Here is a 19,101-nt window from a genome sequence, read left to right as displayed (position 1 = left end):
AACAAACTGATAGATTAAACAGTAAGAAGTTACCAGGACCAGATGGCGTTCACCTGTGTTCTGAAGGAACTCCGATCTGAAACTGCAGAACCACTAACTGTGCTATGTAACCTGTCACTTAAATCAGCCTCTGGGCCAGGCGACTGGAGAGCAGCCAATGTAACACTGATTTTTTATAAAGGCTCCAGAGATGATCCTGGTAATTGCAGGCTGGTTAGCCTGACTTCAGTACCAGGCAAATTGGTTAAAACTACATTAAAGAACAGAATTGTCAGGCACAAAGACGATCACAATATTTTTGAAAGAGTCAACACGGCTTTCGTAAAGGGAAATCATGCCTTACAATTCCATTACAATTCTTTGAGGGCATCAACGAATGTGGACAAGGGTGATCCAATGTATATAGTTTATTTGAACATTCAGAAAGCCTTTGACAAGGTCATTCACCAAAGGCTCTTAAGTAAGTAGTCTTGCGATAAGAGGGAAGATCCTCTAGTAGATCAGTTATTGGTTAAAAGACAGGAAACAAAGGGTAGGAATCAATGGTCAGCTTTCAGAATGGAGAGAGGTAAATAGCAGGGTCCCCCCAAGGATCTGAACTGGGAGCAGTGTTGTTCAACATATTAATAAATGATCTAGAAAAAAGAGTAAACAGTGAGGTGGCAACATTTGCAGATAATACAAAATTACTCATGAGAGTTAAGTCCAAAGCTGACTGTGAAGAGTTACAAAGAGATCCCACTAAACTGGGTGACTGGGCAACAAAATGGCAGATGAAATTCAATGCTGATAGATGCAAAGTAACGCACATTAGAAAACATCATCCCAACGATACATAAAAAATGATGGGGTCTAAATTAGCTGTTACCACTCAAAAATCTCTGCTCAACGTGGATAGTGCTCCAAAAATCTCTGCTCAACGTGCAGCAGCAGTCAAAGAAGCAAGCTGAACATTAGGAACCATTTGGAAAGAAAGAGATTAGACAGAAAATATCAATGCTACTATATCCATCCATGGTACACCCACACCTTGAATACTATGTGCAGTTCTGGCTGTCCCATCTCCAAAAAGAGAGATTAGAATTGGAAAAGGTACAGAGAAGAGCAACAAAAGGGATCAGCGGTCTGGACCAGCTGCCATACAAGGAGAGATTACAAAGACTGGGACTGTTCATCTTAGAAAAGGGATGAGTACGAAGGGCTATGATAGAGGTCTATAAACTTGTGACTGGTGTGAAGAAAGGGTTATTTACCCCTTCCCATAACACACGAACCAGGAGTCACCCAATGAAATGAACAGACAGCAGGTTTACAACAAACCAAAGGAAGTATTTCTTCACACAACTCCAAGTCAGCCTACGGAACTCATTGTCAGGGGATGTTGTGAAGGCCAAAAGTATAACTGGGTTCAAAAAAGAACTAGATAAGTTCATGGAGGATAGGTCCATCAATGACTCTTAGCCAGGATGGTCAGGGATGCAGCCCCATGTCTGGGTGTCCCTAAACCTCTGATTGCCAGAAGCTGGGACTGAGTGACAAATGGCCTTGTTCTGTTCATTCCCTCTGAGGCACCTGGCACTGGCCACTGTCGGAAGACAGGATCCTCGCTAGATGGACCTTTGGTCCCATTATTGTGTTCTTAGACATTGCAGTAGGGTGCAAATGCAGATCACTAGAAAATAAAACTGACTAGAAACAAAGGAAAGTGACTTGTTTATTTTCCATTGTCCAAGCAGAGTAATGTCCAATAAGTGAACACGCTCTGGAAGTGATGAACACCGTCAGGTTTTACAAATTTTTCATCTTTAGCAATCTAAGGTGCCATTTGCAAGCCCAGTGAGGACACGGATTTTCTAACCATGCAGTTTAGTCCTTCCCAAACACACACAATTTGAAGGCCAGGCTGGGCCATATGATAATCTAGTCTGATCTCCTGCCAGGGGAACAATTGTATAGTGGGCGTGCGGAGAGCCATTGAACCAAACTGTTAACCCTGTCTGTGATGGAAACAACACATTGGTTGCTATTATTTCTGCAAGCCATGGGTTGCTGGTTGCTGCCGCATCCCCATCACCCTACTTCCAGCATGTCTGCATCACACAGGTCAAGAACCTCACCCAGCCATTCCTGCTTCAAGCCCATAACTTCTGTTTGAGCTGGAGCCTCTCTTTTAAAACCACCAAAATAATACATGTAACTGAGGGTACAGAATTATCCTGCAAACTGCTGAAACCAAATAAAGCGAGGGTTGTGAGTTCAATCCTTGAGGGGGCCATTTAGGGATCTGGGCCAAAAATTGGGGATTGGTCCTGCTTTGAGCCGGTGGTTGGACTAGATGACTTCCTGAGGTCCCTTCCAACCCTGATAGTCTATGATTCTATGCACAAATTGAAAAATCCTTACGATTACATTAGTCTGTTTCTCTACAGCAGTATTAGTAGTTAAGCATGATGGCCAAACTCTATACCCAATCGCTATAACTAGTTTGCTTGCCACGGTGTATCGCACTTCAAAAAGCTAGAAAACTGGCTAAAGCTGGGGCTATTACTGTAGGTAAATACTATAAAATACACAGTACATAAAGTACATTTTCAATGTACAATGCTGTGCAGCTGAGATACAAACACAGTCTTCTGTTTACAGTGCTCGCTACGCAAGATCTGCAACACAATACTTTGAATGACATCTGTAATGTCCGAAATGTAAGGCCTGTGCCCAGTAATGCAACTAACCCTCTATGTTACATTAGTACTGAGCTCCTAAATCTGCATTCCTAACCCTACGTAAAATTCTCACCAGTACAACGGATTGAGCAGGGCTATTGCTACAGTGTGCAAGCCGCCTGACTTCATATAGCACGTACAAAGTGGTCACAACAGTTAAAACTTGGACTATTACAGCCAAAACAGAGATACAAAAATGTTTGACTATATGGAACTTTAAATTTAAAAAATGGCCGAGCACTTAGATGGTCTTGTGATCCACTGACCGGTGTGGCAGTGGTTGAGACAATTTCTCTTACTCCGTTGATTTCTCTCATTATGCCGGTGGGAGTTTGGGTTGGAGTTTCTGTGGGGTGAAATTCAGATGGCCCGACGTCTTCAGTGGTGGAATCAGTAAAATATGGAGCAGCAGACAGAGGTAGCGAGGGGGTGTTCGTATGTGTCACGGACACAGAAGCTGTGGGGGTCTTCCAAGTAAAAGGCAAGTATTCAGTGACAAGAAAAGATGAAGTGTGGGAACCCGTGGAGCTCTCAAGTGTGTGGTGTGGAAGGGCTGTGGTAGAGGGGCAGTGAAAATGATCATCTGGTAGAGACAAGAGAGAAATATTCCTTAATGCTACGGGACTGTCACAAGTTAGGAACGTGACATTTTTTACTTTGTCTTTGTTTTTTACTGTCTAAATTCCTCTGGAGACACCCTTTGAATTCAGCAATTTGACAATCATATTTCCAAGGATTGTTGTCAAGCACGACCTCTTGCAGCTTGGGTAAAGAGGTAAAGAAGTCTCCAGGAAGAGACTGCAGGCTAGTACAATTTAGGTAAATTGCCTGGAGATTATTGAGATTATAAAAAGAGGTTTTTAGGAAGAACCTCAATCCTGTTATGGAAAAGGGAAATCTCCTGAAGTTTCTGCAGACCCTGGAAGATGCCCTCCGGGAGACTAGAGAGATTATTTGTATGCAAAGACAAAGTAAGAAGTTCATTTAGACCACTGAACACGTTCCTTGGGAGAACACTTAACTCAGGATTGAAAGTCAGCACAAGTAGCTCTAAATTTGTCAAATTACCAAACACAAAATCTGGCACCATTGAGAGTTTGGTGTCATATACCCACAGACTCCGGAGAATCCTCATTTCTCCAAACAATATTTCTGGAAGGGATCCCAGTGGATTCCCATACAAGGTCAATTTAGTCAAATTGTGCAAATGCAGAAAGAGCCCATGAGGTAACAACTGCAACTTATTTTGAGAGAGAGTTAAACTTTTTAGTTTAAGGAGATTGTGAAACGTGCCTGGGGCAATGGACTGAATGCCATTTGAATGCAGAAGAAGCTCCTGCAGCTCTCTCAGGTTATCAAACACACCAGAGTCTATTGAACTGAGCCTGTTCATATACAGAGCGAGCTTCTCAAGTCTGGTTAATGTGCTAAATATATTTCTAGGCAAGGCTGCCAAATAGTTTCTGGATAAGTTCAGTAGTTTAAGCTTGGCGAGGTTTCTTAGCACTCCTTCAGGAAGCTCTGTCAGATGGTTTTTGTTCAAAAACAGCTCCTGCAAGTTGACTAGTTTGTCAAACAGGCTCCACTCAATATCTTTCAGCAAATTATTTTCAAGGATCAACTGCTGAAGGTCCATCATTTCACCGAACACTCCTGTGGGAAGCTGAGTTAACTTGTTGTCAAACAGTTTGAGGGTCTTCAGCTTTACTAAGCCTTTAAAAGCTCCAGGCAAAATTAGGAAAAGCTGGTTTGAAGACAGAATGAGACGCTGTAGCACTGTCATTCCAGAAAAGACTTTGTCCTTCAAATCTGTTGCCTTAGTATTTGTTATTAGAATGTGTGTCATGTTGGTAGGCAGACCTAACGATGCCAGGTCTTCGATACCGGGACCAGAGCAACGGATGGCATCTTTCAGAATACACTCGCATTTCTCAGGGCAAACGGATGCATTCAGCTGAAGGAAAAGATGGATGATTACAGCTAAACGAAAAACCAACATCCTTGCTGAAGTGCCTGGAATATGAGCAGTTATAAATTAGCACCAGAGAATTCAGTTTCCATTTTACATATTTGTAATAATTTTGTACTAATCATAACATTTACTGTGTGAATGACTAGCAAAAACCTAAACATGTACTAAACTTCAGTTTGGATTATGATGAAAACTCCCCAAACTCTTTTATTTGATTACAGGCATTTTGATGGTGCTCACCAGGGTTGCCACCTTTCTAATTGCTGGTAACCGGACCCCCAGTGGCCCCGCCCCTTCCAAGTCCCCAACCCTTCCAAGACCCTGCCCCATACTCCACCCCTTCCCCCTGGCCCAACCCCTTCTCTGCTTCTTCCCCCAGACCTTGCCCTTTCTCCGCCTCTCCCCCAAGGCCCCATCCCTGTCGCTCATTCCTCCTCACCCCCAATCACTTGCTAGATCGTCTCCATCTCCCGCCTCTGTCCCTCTCCCCCAGCTGGGCTCCCTCTGCTCTGGGGCTGGGACGGGAGCTGCTGCATCCTGACAAGGAGCCTGCCTGCAGGTAGGTTGCGGCCCCGGCTGGGCAGGGGCTGGCACAGGTTAATGACCCAGCGCCTCTCCTCGCCCCATGGTAACAGGACTTTGGGGGCCCAGTCAGTACATCTAACTGGACACTACTAGGTCCCCTTTTCGACCAGACTTTCCTGTCAAAAACCAGGCACCTGGCAACTGTAAATGGTACCTGGTTACAGAAGCCAAAAAGCAGACTGTCTGGGTAAAGGCCGGATGGATGGCAATCCTGGTGCTCCTCTCTAAGTTCAGAGGACTAAAGATTTATCATCTTTAATTTTTCATATTTGTATTAGTCAACCACAATAAAAGCATATATCATCAATATTTTGTGATCACTATTAATATTTTAAAGCTCTTTGAAGCATGCTCTTCTTTGAAGATTACAACTTTTATCATCATCACACAAAACAAGCACTCTTACAGATATGGCCAAACAGCTCAGCGTAAGCCATCCTCCACATCTATACAGCTATATGAAATTTCTCTTCCAGTTGTAGGTCATCTAACATTTGGAAATTAGCTGTGCAATGTATGTATTAGCAGAAGCACAATAGGGTTTTAGATTCTGTCATACCTGGGTAGGAGTTTAACTGTTGAGAGAGATCAAAGAGGCAACAAAATCTAACACAGTGATGATAATGGAGGACTTCAACACCTCACCCATAAACTGATCAAATGGTACAACAGCACAAAGTAGAGAGAAGCAATTTCTCAACACTTCAAATGATTGTTTCTTGGAACAGCTAATTCCTGAGCACACAAGAAAGGATATTCTTGACTTAGCCTTAAGTAATATATAGGAGCTAATTCAAGAAGTAACAGGAGCTGAGCCAGTAAGTAATAGTGACCATAATATAATTAGACTCAACATCCAAGGGGGAGGTAAGGTACCAGTGGTACTAAACTTTACAAAACGAGATTTCAGTACAATGTGGTTCGTCAAAAAGGCCCTAATGCTACAAGTAAAGGAAGTAAAATCCTTAGAAGTGGCATGGAATATACTTAACCACCCCCTCCACCCCCAATAATAACAGAATCTTAGAAGAACACACATCGCTGACATAGAGAATTAGGATGGTAACTAATGAACCATTATGGTTAAATGGCAAGGTTTGAGAGTCTAATCAAGCCAGAAATAAATCCTTCAAAATTTGGAAATCTGACTCTTGTGAAGCCAATAAATAGGAGCATAAGTACAGCAGGCATTAAGTAAAAGGGAAATTAGGAGGGCCAAAATAAATTTAGAAGAGCAAATAGCTACAAGTATAAAAACGAACAACAAAAGTCTTAAGTACATAAGAAGTAGGCCGCCTGCGGAAGGTGGGGTGGCTGGTTTAGCAAGGTTAAAAGGGGCCAATTAAGGAAGTTAAGGACATTTTGACGGAGCTGAATAATTTCCTGGCATCATGTTTCATCACAGAGGATGTTTGGGAGATTCCTATCCTGGTCCTGCTCTGAGCTACTCTCAGAGACGGAGATGACAGAAGAAAAGTTGCTGATGCAAACGGATAATTTAAAAAGCAATAAGTCATCAGGCCTGCAGGTCCATCCAAGAATTCTGAAGCAGCTGAGCTGCTAACAGGAACATCAGATCATTCATTAAAACAGTCACTGTTCCAGGGGACTGAAGGGAAGCAGATGTTGTATCTGCTTAAAAAGGCTCTAAGATTCAGGGAACTATGGACCCGTAAGCCTTACATCTGCCTCTGGAAAACTGCTTGAAATGATCAGTACAGACACTAACAAAACACCTGGATGTTCCTGATCTGACAGGGTGTAACCAGCTCGCCTTCTGCAAAAGAAAACTCTGTCACAAGTAGGATCCTAGAATTCTTTGATTGTGTCAATAAAGAAGCACATAAAGGAAAACCAGCTGACAATTTATTCAGAACCCACCCCCTCCCCGCAAGGGCCTAAGATCCCACACAAAAGCCTGCTAAAGAATCTCATCACTGGGTGAGAGGCAAAGCATCCTCATGGATCAAAAGCTGGCCATGACACAGAAAGCAGAGTAGGATTGGATCGAAGCCAAAAATGTCAGAAGATTCAAAACAGGCTTGGACATTTATATGGAAAACAAGAATATCCAGGGTTGTTATAATTAATTATGCTGAAAATTCTGTAAGGGACATTAAACCTCATGCTTCAGGACTTAAGCCATTCCCTGTTGAGAATCAGGACAAGACCAATTGAGGGGCAATTATCCCACTTCCACCTACTGCAGGATTCTTGCATCTTCTTCTGAAACACACGGTGATGGGTACCATCAGAAATAGGACAATGGGCTAGACGGATCTTGGGTCTGACCTAGTGCAGCAATTCCTGGGTTCCTAAGATTTCTCAGTGTGTTGTACAGGAATGCCAGGAATTCAGCACATGAACATGTCAGACTGACAAGTTTACACACCAGGACTTGAACCCACATTATTCGAAAATCAAATATACCAGATTCAATAAAACGTTATCTACCTTATTCTGAATTACTGTCCTGTGCACATTCTAAACCCAGCCCTCAGCCAAATGTTACATAAAATAAACTAAAATTAAACTAAAAATAGCTGCGTGAGTCTTACCTTAGAGGCGAAGGAGCCATTTTAGAGGCATCGAGTAAGCGTACAGGAGACAAGTGAGGACTCAGATGATTCTGCATTTTACATGGGAAGGCTGACAGCATAATGCATCCTCAAGATAACACCTCAACTTATAGTTATGCAAAAATGAGTGGTATTTTAAAGGCAAAAGCCAGAATTTATTTTAACTTCACTGCCAACAGTTAAATTCATATTTAGTCATGTAAGAGAAGTGGACTGATCTTCAGAGGCTCCCCATACCCACAGCTCCCATTTACACACAAACCCCCCAAAGGGCTTCTACAAGCAATATGCTTTGGGACAAAAGAGGAGGATACTTACCTTACAGTAACTGGAGATGTGTTGGCCATATCAGTATTCCACAGTGGTTATGCATGCGTGCCATGTGCCTGGAGTTGGCGAATTCTTGCCAGCAGTGTCCATTGGTCCTTGCCCGTGCCCTTGCCTTCCTTGCGCTTCCAACCAAAGGCTTAAAGGGCGGCGTAGTCTGCCTGCCTCTCTGGTTCTTTTTCTACCGCAAATCCAGTAAAGAGCCGAAGCAAAGCGTGGGGCAGACAGCAGAATAGATATGGACCACACATCCTGAAGAACCTCCAGTTACTATAAGGTAAGTAACCGCCTCTGAGTGCTGGTCCCTCTGTGCATTCCACTGTGGGTGACTGACAAACAGTACTCAAGTAGGGGGAGAGTGTGAAGATGCAGGCAGCAGAGCTGTTTGGAGAACCGCTGTCCCAAAGGAAGCATCAGTGGGCAGGTCTGCACTATAGCACCAGGCCTCACAAACGTATGGATGGAACTCCAAGGAGCTGATTTGCAAATGTCAAGTAAGGACTCTTCCTGAAGCAAGGCCACTGAAGTTGCTTGTGTTCTTGTAGAATGAGCTCTCACCCCATCAGGAGGAAGAAGCAACTAGTAACAACAGGATACAGCCTGAAATCCACTCAAGGATCCTCTGGGAGGATCTAGCTTGAACTCAGACTCATTCTGCTATAATGAGAAACAATGTAGGTCATTTTCTAATTTGTTTTGACCTTTCCAAATAGAAGGTAAAAGCATACATTGAGAGAATGAAGTTTCTGCTCTTCTTCAGATGCATTTTTCAGATGCATGCAGATTCAGAAAAAACAGATATGTGGACTGACTGGTTCATGTGACACTCCGAAACTTCTTTGGGGGAGGAACTTTGGATGTAGTTGTAAAGAGATTTGGCCTTATCAAATATAGTGTGTACCACATCCACCACTAGGACTCCCAGCTCACCCATCCTTCCAGCTGAGGTGATGGCCACAAGAAATGCAACTTTCATTGATAGCTACATGTTCCATGTCTAACCTAAAGGCTCAAAAGGAGTGAGTACCGGAAATACAAGGCTTACATCCCAATGAGGAGTAGGTTTTCTTACTGGCAGGAAAATTCTGATCAGGCCCTTTAAGAATCTGCTCCCCAATGGGTGAATGAAAATTGAATAATCACCTGACAGCGGATGGCATGAACTGACTGCTGCCAGGTGGACTCATATAGAACCAAGGGATAGCCCAGCTGTTGTGAGAGAAAGAAGATAGTCCAAAATAGGGGAATATCTGCTGACTCAGGAGATGTTTCTGCTGTGCCGAGACAGAAAAACGCTTCATTTGGCTGAATAGCATTTTCTAGTGGAGCCCTTTCTGCTATTATTAAGGGTTGTTTGTCCAGCTTCTGATCAGGAATGTTCCAATGTTGATGCCCATCCAAAATCCAAGCCATGAGATGAAGTACTTTGAGGTTGGGATGCTTGATCCTGCGTTTCTCCTGGATCAAGAGATCAGGGAAGGCCTGGATGATGAGTGGATGATGAGATGACTGTTGTAGGAGATTTGAGAGCCAATTGGGGGGAAATGGAGATGAATTGTACCCTGTCGTGACTTTGTTAGACCCAAAGTAGGAGCAGTATGGGAGGAAAGGCATGCTCAGATGGTTTGAACAGGGGAGAAAGACAGCATCGCTCTGAGGGCATAGTCAAAGAGCTCCTCTGGAGCAACCTATGTTGCACTTGTTCAGTTGGCAAAACAGAACCTGATCAGGGGCCACCCATTGAACAAAAATGTTATTTTGAATCATGCAACTCCCACTCGTAACTGATGGAGAGATACCTGCTGCGGGTGTCTGCTAACACATTCTGAGTTCCTGGAAAATAAGCTGCCAACAGGGTGCTTTGATTCCGGATACACCACAGGGTGGCTGCTCCTACACATAGGGGGACTGATCTCACTCCTCTCTGGTTATTGATTTAAAAGGCAGTTGTCAGGTTGTCTGACATTATGAGGACATGGTGGGATAGGATGAATTGTAGAAAAACCTTGCAAGCTTCTCATGCTGCCTGGAGTTCCAGAAGGTTGATGTGCATCCTGGTCTCTTGGGACATTCAAGTACTCTGCGCCGTATGGTTGTCCATGTGGGCTTCCCAGCTGAAGAGAGAGGGGTCACTAATGATCATTTTGTCTGACAAGGATAATAGGAAGGGGACGCTCACACATACCTGATGGGGATCCTTCCACCACATCAAGAAAGATGTTACTGTGGACGGAATTATTACCAAGGTATTCACGCTGTATTTGACTGGTGAATACACTCTCTGGAGCTATGTCTGAAGGTGATGTAGGTGAAGTATGGCAACTGGGATAACATAAGTCCATGAAGCCATTGGCTCCAGAAGGAAAACAAAGTTCTGACTGGAACTCAAAGGTTGTCTATAACATGATCTAACCTGACCTATTAGCATACTCCTGGTGCAAAACCTTTGGAGATGAACTCCAAAATCCAAGATCCAAAATCTTTGGAGATGAACTCTTGCCATGACCGAATCTAGAGTGGCCCCTATGAAGTCTGTAGTCTGCATGGAGTGAGGACACTTTTCCAAGTCCACACTGACTCCTAGGGAAGTAAGTCGTTGAAGCATTGATGAGGTTGACCCATAGGCTTCCTGATATGTTTTGGCAACAAGAAGCCTATCATCAACATAAAAGGGAAACAGTGAAGCCGTTCTGTCTGAAAAGAGCTCCTACTACCAGAAAGATCTTGGTAAAAACCATGGGGGCAGTGGTGAGGCCAAATGGGAGGACCGTGTATTGAAAGCGGTCAGGGCCCACCATGAATCTGAGAAAATGCCTGTGGATGGGGTGAATATCCACGTGAAAGTACGTGACCTTCATATCAAGAGCTGTAAACCATATGTCTTTTTCCAGGGATAGGGTATTGATGCCAGAGTGACCATGTGAAATCTCAGTTGGTGAATAAAGTGGTTGAGATTACAGAGATCGAGGATACATCTCTGTCTCCAACTACCCAACTTTTTAGGGACTAGGAACTATGTAGAGTAAAAACTTTTTCCTTGGTGTTGAAGAGGTGCGCACTGTATTGTTACTTGCTGGAAGAGGGATTCCTCGTGAGAATGCAGGTTTTGGAGAAGGTAGGTAAGTAAACTCGATCACATAGCTGGGATAGATGATATCTAATACCCACTTGTCTGCTATGGCACTCTAGTTGTGGAACTAGAGTACTGAACAACCCCCAGAGGGTATGTGGGGGTCACGAAGAGGCATCATAAATGGTTTGCAGCTCTTGAGTTCCTGTCACAAAATATCTTTTTACTGGGGGGATAAGATTGAGACGGTGCTGTAGGCATGGGAGGTGAAGGAAAACGAGAGGTCTGTACCCTGTCTCTTACCAGGAGGGTCATAAGACTGCTGGTGAAATAATTATTGAGACGCCGGTCTAGGTTTGTAAGGCTGCCTGTGATACTTCCCTTTTAGGGCAGCTGTATATATTCCCGTGGAGCAGAGCGTGGCACCGGAGTTCTTTAAATTATGTAAGGACTCATCAAGGAAGGCAAAGGCACATGCACAGAGCAACAAATACTGCTTTCAAAAATTCTCTGACCCCAGGGGCATGGAGCGCATGCATTCCCACAGTGGAATACACATAGAAACCTGCATTCAAAAAGGGAGGACAGCTGTGGTCAGTGTGGATGTGGTCTACCAGAAAGTGTGGCATATGTGCCTGTGACAAATTTCTGGCTCTACCTTGGTGGGTCTTGCGCTTATTGGCGGATTTGCTCGCCTTGGAGCTTCACGGCAGCCCTCAGCTTGGCCGTTTTTCTGAACCCACAGTCCAGGTCGACTCCTCCCGTGTCTGACCAGGAATTGGGAGGATTTGGGGGAACCCGGGCCCGCCCTCTACTCCGGGTTCCAGCCCAGGGCCCTGTGGGATGCAGCTGTCTAGAGTGCCTCCTGGAACAGCTGTGCGACAGCTACGACTCCCTGGGCTACTTCCCCATGGCCTCCTCCCAACACCTTCTTTATCCTCTCCACAGGACCTCCCTCCTGGTGTCTGATAATACTTGTACTCCTCAGTCCTCCAACAGTCCGCGTTCTCATTCTCAGCTCCTAGCGCCTCTTGCTCCCAGCTCCTCATACGCACACCACAAACTAAAGTGAGCTCCTTTTTAAAACCCAGGTGCCCTGATTAGCCTGCCTTAATTGATTCTAGCAGCTTCTTGATTGGCTGCAGGTGTTCTAATCAGCCTGTCTTAATTGTCTCCAGAAGGTTCCTGATTGTTCCGGAACCTTCCCTGTTACCTTACCCAGGGAAAAGGGACCTACTTAGCCTGGGGCTAATATATCTGCCTTCTATTACTCTCCAATTCAGTTGTGGTTAAAACTTAATTGGATAACTAATGTAATAAACTCTGTTCAGGTAGTTGGTAACACATGTTCTTTATTCTCCCATTTATTAAATGGTTGGAGTTTATTTTTGTCAAAAAAGGAAAGGCAACTGCTCTAAATTCCATGTGACTTGCATGCATAAAGTAAAACTGACCCTGTGTTGTTGTCTTATTTGAATATACAGTTTGAAAATGTGTGGTACAAATACTGTTACATCTTTTGTGATAAGATGGAAGTGAAAAGGGGAGAGATTTCACTACCAGAGAAGAGCTGTTTTCTGCTGTCATTTAAGAATCACAGAATCATAGAATATCAGGGCTGGAAGGGACCTCAGCAGGTCATCTAGTCCAACCCCCTGCTCAAAGCAGGACCGATCCCCAATTTTTGCCCCAGATCCCTGAATGGCCCCCTCAAGGATTGAACTCACAACCCTGGGTTTAGCAGGCCAATGCTCAAACCACTGAGCTATCCCTCCCCCCAAGCAACAGTGTACACCATTCCAGCTGTAAGGGTTTGGAACTGATTAAAAAAATTTTTTTTTAAATTTTTTAAACAAAAGACTCTCCTATAGCCATCTGGCCCAACCCTGTCACAGTGCCCCACCAGCCCAGTAGAAGTCTGAGTAGAGCCGGAATACTTTATTCCATCCCCCATCATGAATAAGGTGGAGAAATACATCCCCAAGAGCAGCAGAATGTCTCGCTTATGTCACCTGTCCAATACATAACTGGATATACAGGCTCTTGTAGTGGACCCAAAGGAACATCAGTCTCAGATTCATGTATGTATTTATTTTTAAATCCCCTGTACTTCTGCCAAAGTGTAAGTGAAAAAGGGAAACCAGGTCCTTCAGTTCCAGCCACTTCTCCATCACAAGGCTTTTCTGCATCAGAGCTAGAATCGTGGCAGCACCAGTAGGGAACGGGCACCTTTCTGCTCCAGACTTAGACTAAGCAATCCAGATTGGGCACTTTTTACCTCCTTTCTGTGTCTCCACAGTTTAATTCCCTTGCCTCCATGAACTGTCTGCAACAAAAACTTAAGTCCATAAGGATCTTGGTGAAAGCAAAAGGTTCATAAAATATTGTTTTGGATCCAGGTTTGTGCCTGGGTTTTTAAAAAACCGGTCAAGCTTTTGGGTGTTGGCTGGACCCCTCTCAAACACATTCTACCTTAACTTTTCTTAAACAAAGTTCTTTGTCCTGGAATATTTAAATGTATTTCCATACTGCAGTATGGAAAGGGTCTCAGCCTCACTCATGAAGTGATGTTTCCAGACGCAGAGCAGGATAGATATGATAGTGTCAGGAACAACATTGTTTGCAGGCAGAAGACTGGCAAGAAATGAAAGTGTCACCTTAGAAGAAATGCTATCAGCACACCATGCTGCAAGGAAGCAGCACGGGAAGATCTCAATAATGAAGCAGAAATGCATCACTACCCTTCGTAAGGTACAAGTTACAGCCTCAACACGGCCTTCATCAATCCATGATGGAAGACTGAGGTCACTGTCACTGTTTCCAGATATTAATCTGGTGTGTGTATATGCGCACACATGCCCCTTACTCAGCAAGAGTGCATGGAGATGGGGCTGAGCCGAAGCCCACTGAAGCCAATGGGCGTCATTCTTATCTATTTCAGTGGGCTCTGAATTGAGCCCCAAATGTGTGACAGAGGGAATTAGAGAAACATTCCTGTACACAAATAACAAAAGCTATGAAAGTACACGCTGTTCATTTACATTTTTATTTCAAATAGCTTCAATCATAAAAATGATTTTACAAGGCTATTTACAATTGCAATGTACAGTGACGCATGTGTGCCCCTTTGACACCTGGTACCATTCTAGAGCAGCAGTGCATGGTTTTAAATATAAAGATGCAGAGTCACTTCTGATTTAAACTAGCTTTTTAAAAACAAGAGGAAGGTGAGCTTCCAGAGAACACTAAAATCATGAGCCTTCTATTTTTGTTAGATTCAAGGAAGTCATCACCGAAACCAAGAGTAGTTTCTGGTTCACAATTATCAAACAAGCTGCAATTCATTGAAAATAGCTGTAAAAACCTGAAGCTATACTGTATAAAATTAACATATCCAGGACTCTAAAAATTGTCAGAAAACCACCCCTTTCCCTCAGACATATAAAAATCTAATTTTATCATTCAAAATTTCATGGGAGAAATTCTAAAGCACTTCCTAAATCTTGAATGTTGAGATGACCAAGGAAAATACTAAAAAACTTGCAGCATAAAAAAGCATCCTGCATGTGTTTAATGTTAATATATACATAATACAGTAGAGGATTATTTACCCAATTTCAGATGAACTGATTCAGCACAATCTTCATAAACACAGAACAAGAAATAAAATAAATAGAATAAAAACGGTGACCATTTTAAAAACTGAAAGTGCAATTGTAAAAGTTCCCAATTTAAAGTTTACAAATTAATCAAAATAATCTTTGCTTTGTGGCTGGCTTCGCCACTTTTACTCAAGCATTATTTGCAGGTCATTTTACAGCAGACTTAGTGATATAATGTAGGAAACCTACAGTTGCCATTAGTTGTATCTGAAGGGAAGGAGAACTTTAAAAACAACCCTGAGGGATACACATGTTAAAGATCTGGTTATTTATTTAAACAAATTTAAAAGTTACATTTATTATTTAACAATTGCTTTCCTGGGTAGACCATTCCTTTAAGTATGTGCATAAATAATATTTATATCAGTCATATTTACAAATCCTAACACACTGAAGTAAGATGTATACAGATTTAAATTTAGGTCTGTATACACTTAAATAATTTAATAAGAAAATCTGAATCAAACTCCTCAGTGTGAGGCTGAATTATATAATAGAAAGAAAAAAGACCATCAAAAGTAATTAGTAGGGCCCACTAAATAGTTCTGTTCATCTGAATTCATTAGCTTTCAAGAACAAATTTACAGAAGGTTTCTTTTAAGCACAAACTCTGAAGTCCAACTTACTTCAGCGTATGAACTGAACTTGCTAATTTGGGGCCAGATCTAGTTTGCTATCTTTCTGTACACTTCAAAAAAAAATCACATCTTCCTTTCAAAGTGATATACAGGCAAATAGGGCTGAACCCTGCCCTGAGGTAAGAAGGTGCAATTCCCAGGGACTTCAGTAGGAGCTGCGCCTACTTCCATGGCTGTATTTGAACCCTCAGAAGTACAAAACCTTGCAACAAAAAGAAAAGTTTAAAAGGATTTTTTTCCCAAAAAAGACAGCTGATCTATTATTCTGAACAATAACTAACTGTTCTTGGTCAAAGACCCTAGCTGCTCAGTCATATGATGTCAAAAGCATCCACTAATTTTGGTGCCCAACTTGAAGAACATAGCACCTGACTGTCAGAGGTGCTGAGCACCTGACTGTCAGAGGTGCTGAGCACCCAGAATTCCATCTGCAGTCAAAGAAATCTGCAGGTGCTCAGGACCAGTGAAAATCATGCTCGCCTTTTCACAAACCATGCACCCAAAATTAATGGACACACTTGACAATTTTGGCCCTAATTAAAAAAATTAGAATACTTTTTAAACAAACTCACTGCTCTACAAGTAATTTACTCCTTATTATCTGGATATTTCTAATGGGCTGGTACACAGAATATCATCATCACAAATGAAAGACTGACTTTAACATCTGAATGAGGACAGACTGATTAGCAGTTTGGGGGAAGAGCACTAAGCAACAGTACTTGAAAGACGCAGACCACGTGCACATTTTCCTCTTCACTTTTGACTGAACAAGCAAGTCAAAATGAATGAAACTAACTCAAAACCCCCCGTAAGTTAACATTTAAACAAATCTAGGATGTGGTCGTAAGTCACAGCGTCAAGGTCCAAGATGCATAGCTTCATGGAATCTTTCCACTAAAGTAAAATATTTTCTATAAAGGGGAGATATCAAGAATATTCACTTAGCTAGCAATATTCCCCCCCCCGTCTCCCCCGCCCCAATTCCACATGAATGAGATATTTCAAAGACTCAACAGTGGCAACATCAGTAACAGTGATCCAGTTTTTACACTCTTCTAAAGTTACAAATATTGTTTGAAGTTCAACAGTACGAAAGGCAGGAAAAGGACAATTCTGTTCTGCACTACTGATTAAAAGCTGGTAAATGCCGTCCCAAAATAAAACAGGAAGAGAGCTGTCAGTTGGCATAGGGGATAGTACACCCATTAATTCATGAGGTGTAACTGTTAACGTAACTGCTAATCTTCACAGTCCTAGAAGAACCCTCCAAACCATTTATGCCCCAATTATTAATGCCAAGGTTGGCATGGCACATTCAACCCTGTCCAGGCAGGAGGATATTGCCATACACGAAAACACAAGGGAAATAGGCCTGAGCTGCAAAACTCCTCTTACAGAAGAACCCTAGAGAATGATATCCTCCCTAGATAACGTAACAAGCTACCCCCCAGGATTTTATAGCAGGAGACCACTCCCTAGAGTGGAGTAATTTCCACAGGTTTCATTCAGCCCCACATACAATCCTAGAGGAGTTTTCGTGTAAGGGTCAGATCTGGATTTCTGGTGTCCTCTCCCAAAGTTCAGAGTTGCTTAGATCAGTCTATTTCACGGAGTTAAAAAGGGCAGTCCAAATCTCAGCACTTTTTATTCTTTCAAAAGAGCAAAGGAACTGACTGTAGGAGTTTTTCCTCAAGGTTTTACTGTTATTTGGTTGCCAAAGGCTTTGGGTTTTTACCCATTTTGACAGGCTTCTAAAACCCAGTATTTTTGAAGTTGTTGCTGCTTGCTGTCTCATATTTGCGATTTCATTTCCCTTGTGGCCTAGTACAGTGCTCTTTGGCACCACCTCACCATGAAACTGCACTCGCACTTCAAGTACTCATGGCACCACTGGCTGCAAAAGGTTTAAAAAGAGAGAAATCCACGGCAGCCCGATCATTTTATAACAAGACCTGGATTTTGGCTCATCTGTTTCCATCTTAACATTGCTGCACACAACTACATGGTAATTAAGACACTGGTAGACCAATCCTTTGGTATTTATAAGCCCTTGGTGTCCAGGATTAATATTTGCTAATGCTAAGGGCATGTGAAAACCATTTTCTGCCTCCTAGTGATAGTTCTGGCCTTTCTGGTGCAAAAGTGTTAAAAATCGCTCACACAACACCAATAAAACCTGGTCTGCTAAGAGTAATCTAATCCCTTTGTTGGACACAGAGAGCGTATGGAGCCACCAGTCAGTTAAATGCAACAGAAGTGAGATGTAAGGGAAGAAGAATTATTTGGCCTAGGTTCTTCAAAGACCCCCAACAACCTGTCCTTCTGCAGTCTACGACTAGCTGAAGAGGAGGGTAAGAGCTCATTTGAGAGTAATGTGCTTCCTTCCTCCTAGGGACTGAGCACACGGTTTTTACTGCATTCCCAGTACCTGCAGGGTCAGACTTAAGGACTAGCTGCAAGTCCAAACCATTACCTGTCCAACAGCTGGAAACTCTCTTGCACTACTAGGTATGAACTTGTTTTTAGTCCATGTGAAATAGGAGGGATACACACTAAAACTCCAGGATCACCTTACAGTCATGATGCTTTCTCATAAAAAGTGAAGAAATAACTGACAACCCTTTCCATGTGGTTTCTATGGGTCTCTAGTACTGCTGTGAAAAGGTTGTGTCAGACAGCACACTATGCTCACATTGCTGTTGGTACACAGGGTGGAACAATTACCACCAAATATTAACATTCCCCAAATATTCAAAGGACCCTATTTAACTGCCCTGCAGTTTAAACCTTTAAATACAGCTCACTTTGGGCAAGTGAGGCTTCAAAATTTAGTAAAAATTTTTTTCTTCTGTTGTACGTCATCTAGCTCAATGTTTTTTGATGTATAATTTGTATGATGTCCAGCTCTGAACTTTGTATTCAGAGACAAAATAACCAGAAATGTTTGTACTAGGAGAACACTTAATATGCGGCAATACTAAATAAAGCCATACAATTACATAGCTCTGAATACTGCTAAAGAAACATACCACTGAGATTCATTGTTATGTTATAGTGATTATTGGATATGAACCATTTTCCTGGGCTGGAGCTTTAGCTTCTGTAGTAGTTCTAGGTTTTGGTGGCCATTCTGGATCAACCAACAGTTCCTGAGCTAAGTGCATGTACTTGGCTTTTGGAATCTTCTTTCTGCAGCCAAACAGGGAGGAAAGGAAGCATCCTCTCCAGCGATCCAAAGCCTCCTGCAGAAGGGACAGGGAAAGGAACAGATATGAAAACCAGGCTGCCAAGAGCAAAATACTTTAAAACCACATCAGAAATTTTACAATGAGACATCAGAAATGAGTCAGACTTTCATTATGAATTGTTTTAGTTTCTCATTTAGAAATTGTTGTCATTATATAGGATCAAGACAGTGTGGTGCAGAATCTACATACAGGGCTGTGCCTACTCCCTCTTCTGCAGTATGGCAGCAAAAGGTACAAACGCGAGGAGAAAAGAAGATTCTGCATCATAGTATCCAGGTCTCCTGCATCTGCAAT

The 19,101-nt window shown here is 42.6% G+C and overlaps 2 protein-coding genes across 12 annotated transcripts in view; both read right to left on the bottom strand.

The window, feature by feature from the left end:
- Positions 1 to 392: 392 nt before the first annotated feature.
- On the bottom strand, positions 393 to 18,676 carry GP5 (glycoprotein V platelet). The gene is given in 5 exon segments (XM_048864534.2): positions 393 to 2,908; positions 2,910 to 3,394; positions 3,396 to 3,575; positions 3,577 to 4,736; positions 18,589 to 18,676. Coding segments are annotated over 5 exon segments (2,001 nt in total). The 5' UTR covers positions 18,602 to 18,676; the 3' UTR covers positions 393 to 2,745.
- ATP13A3 (ATPase 13A3) overlaps positions 14,289 to 19,101 on the bottom strand; it is a 132,281-nt gene continuing 127,468 nt past the window's right edge. For all 11 annotated transcript variants that reach the window (XM_075132019.1, XM_075132021.1, XM_075132020.1 and 8 more), the window contains one exon: positions 14,289 to 18,801. In XM_075132019.1, coding sequence (XP_074988120.1) covers positions 18,604 to 18,801 — 198 coding nt within the window. In that variant the 3' untranslated portion in view covers positions 14,289 to 18,603. The remainder of the gene's footprint in view (positions 18,802 to 19,101) is intronic.

This window comes from Caretta caretta, chromosome 9, assembly GCF_965140235.1.
Source record: "Caretta caretta isolate rCarCar2 chromosome 9, rCarCar1.hap1, whole genome shotgun sequence".
Classification (NCBI taxonomy): domain Eukaryota; kingdom Metazoa; phylum Chordata; order Testudines; family Cheloniidae; genus Caretta; species Caretta caretta.
This window is presented reverse-complemented; position numbering and strand designations above follow the sequence as displayed.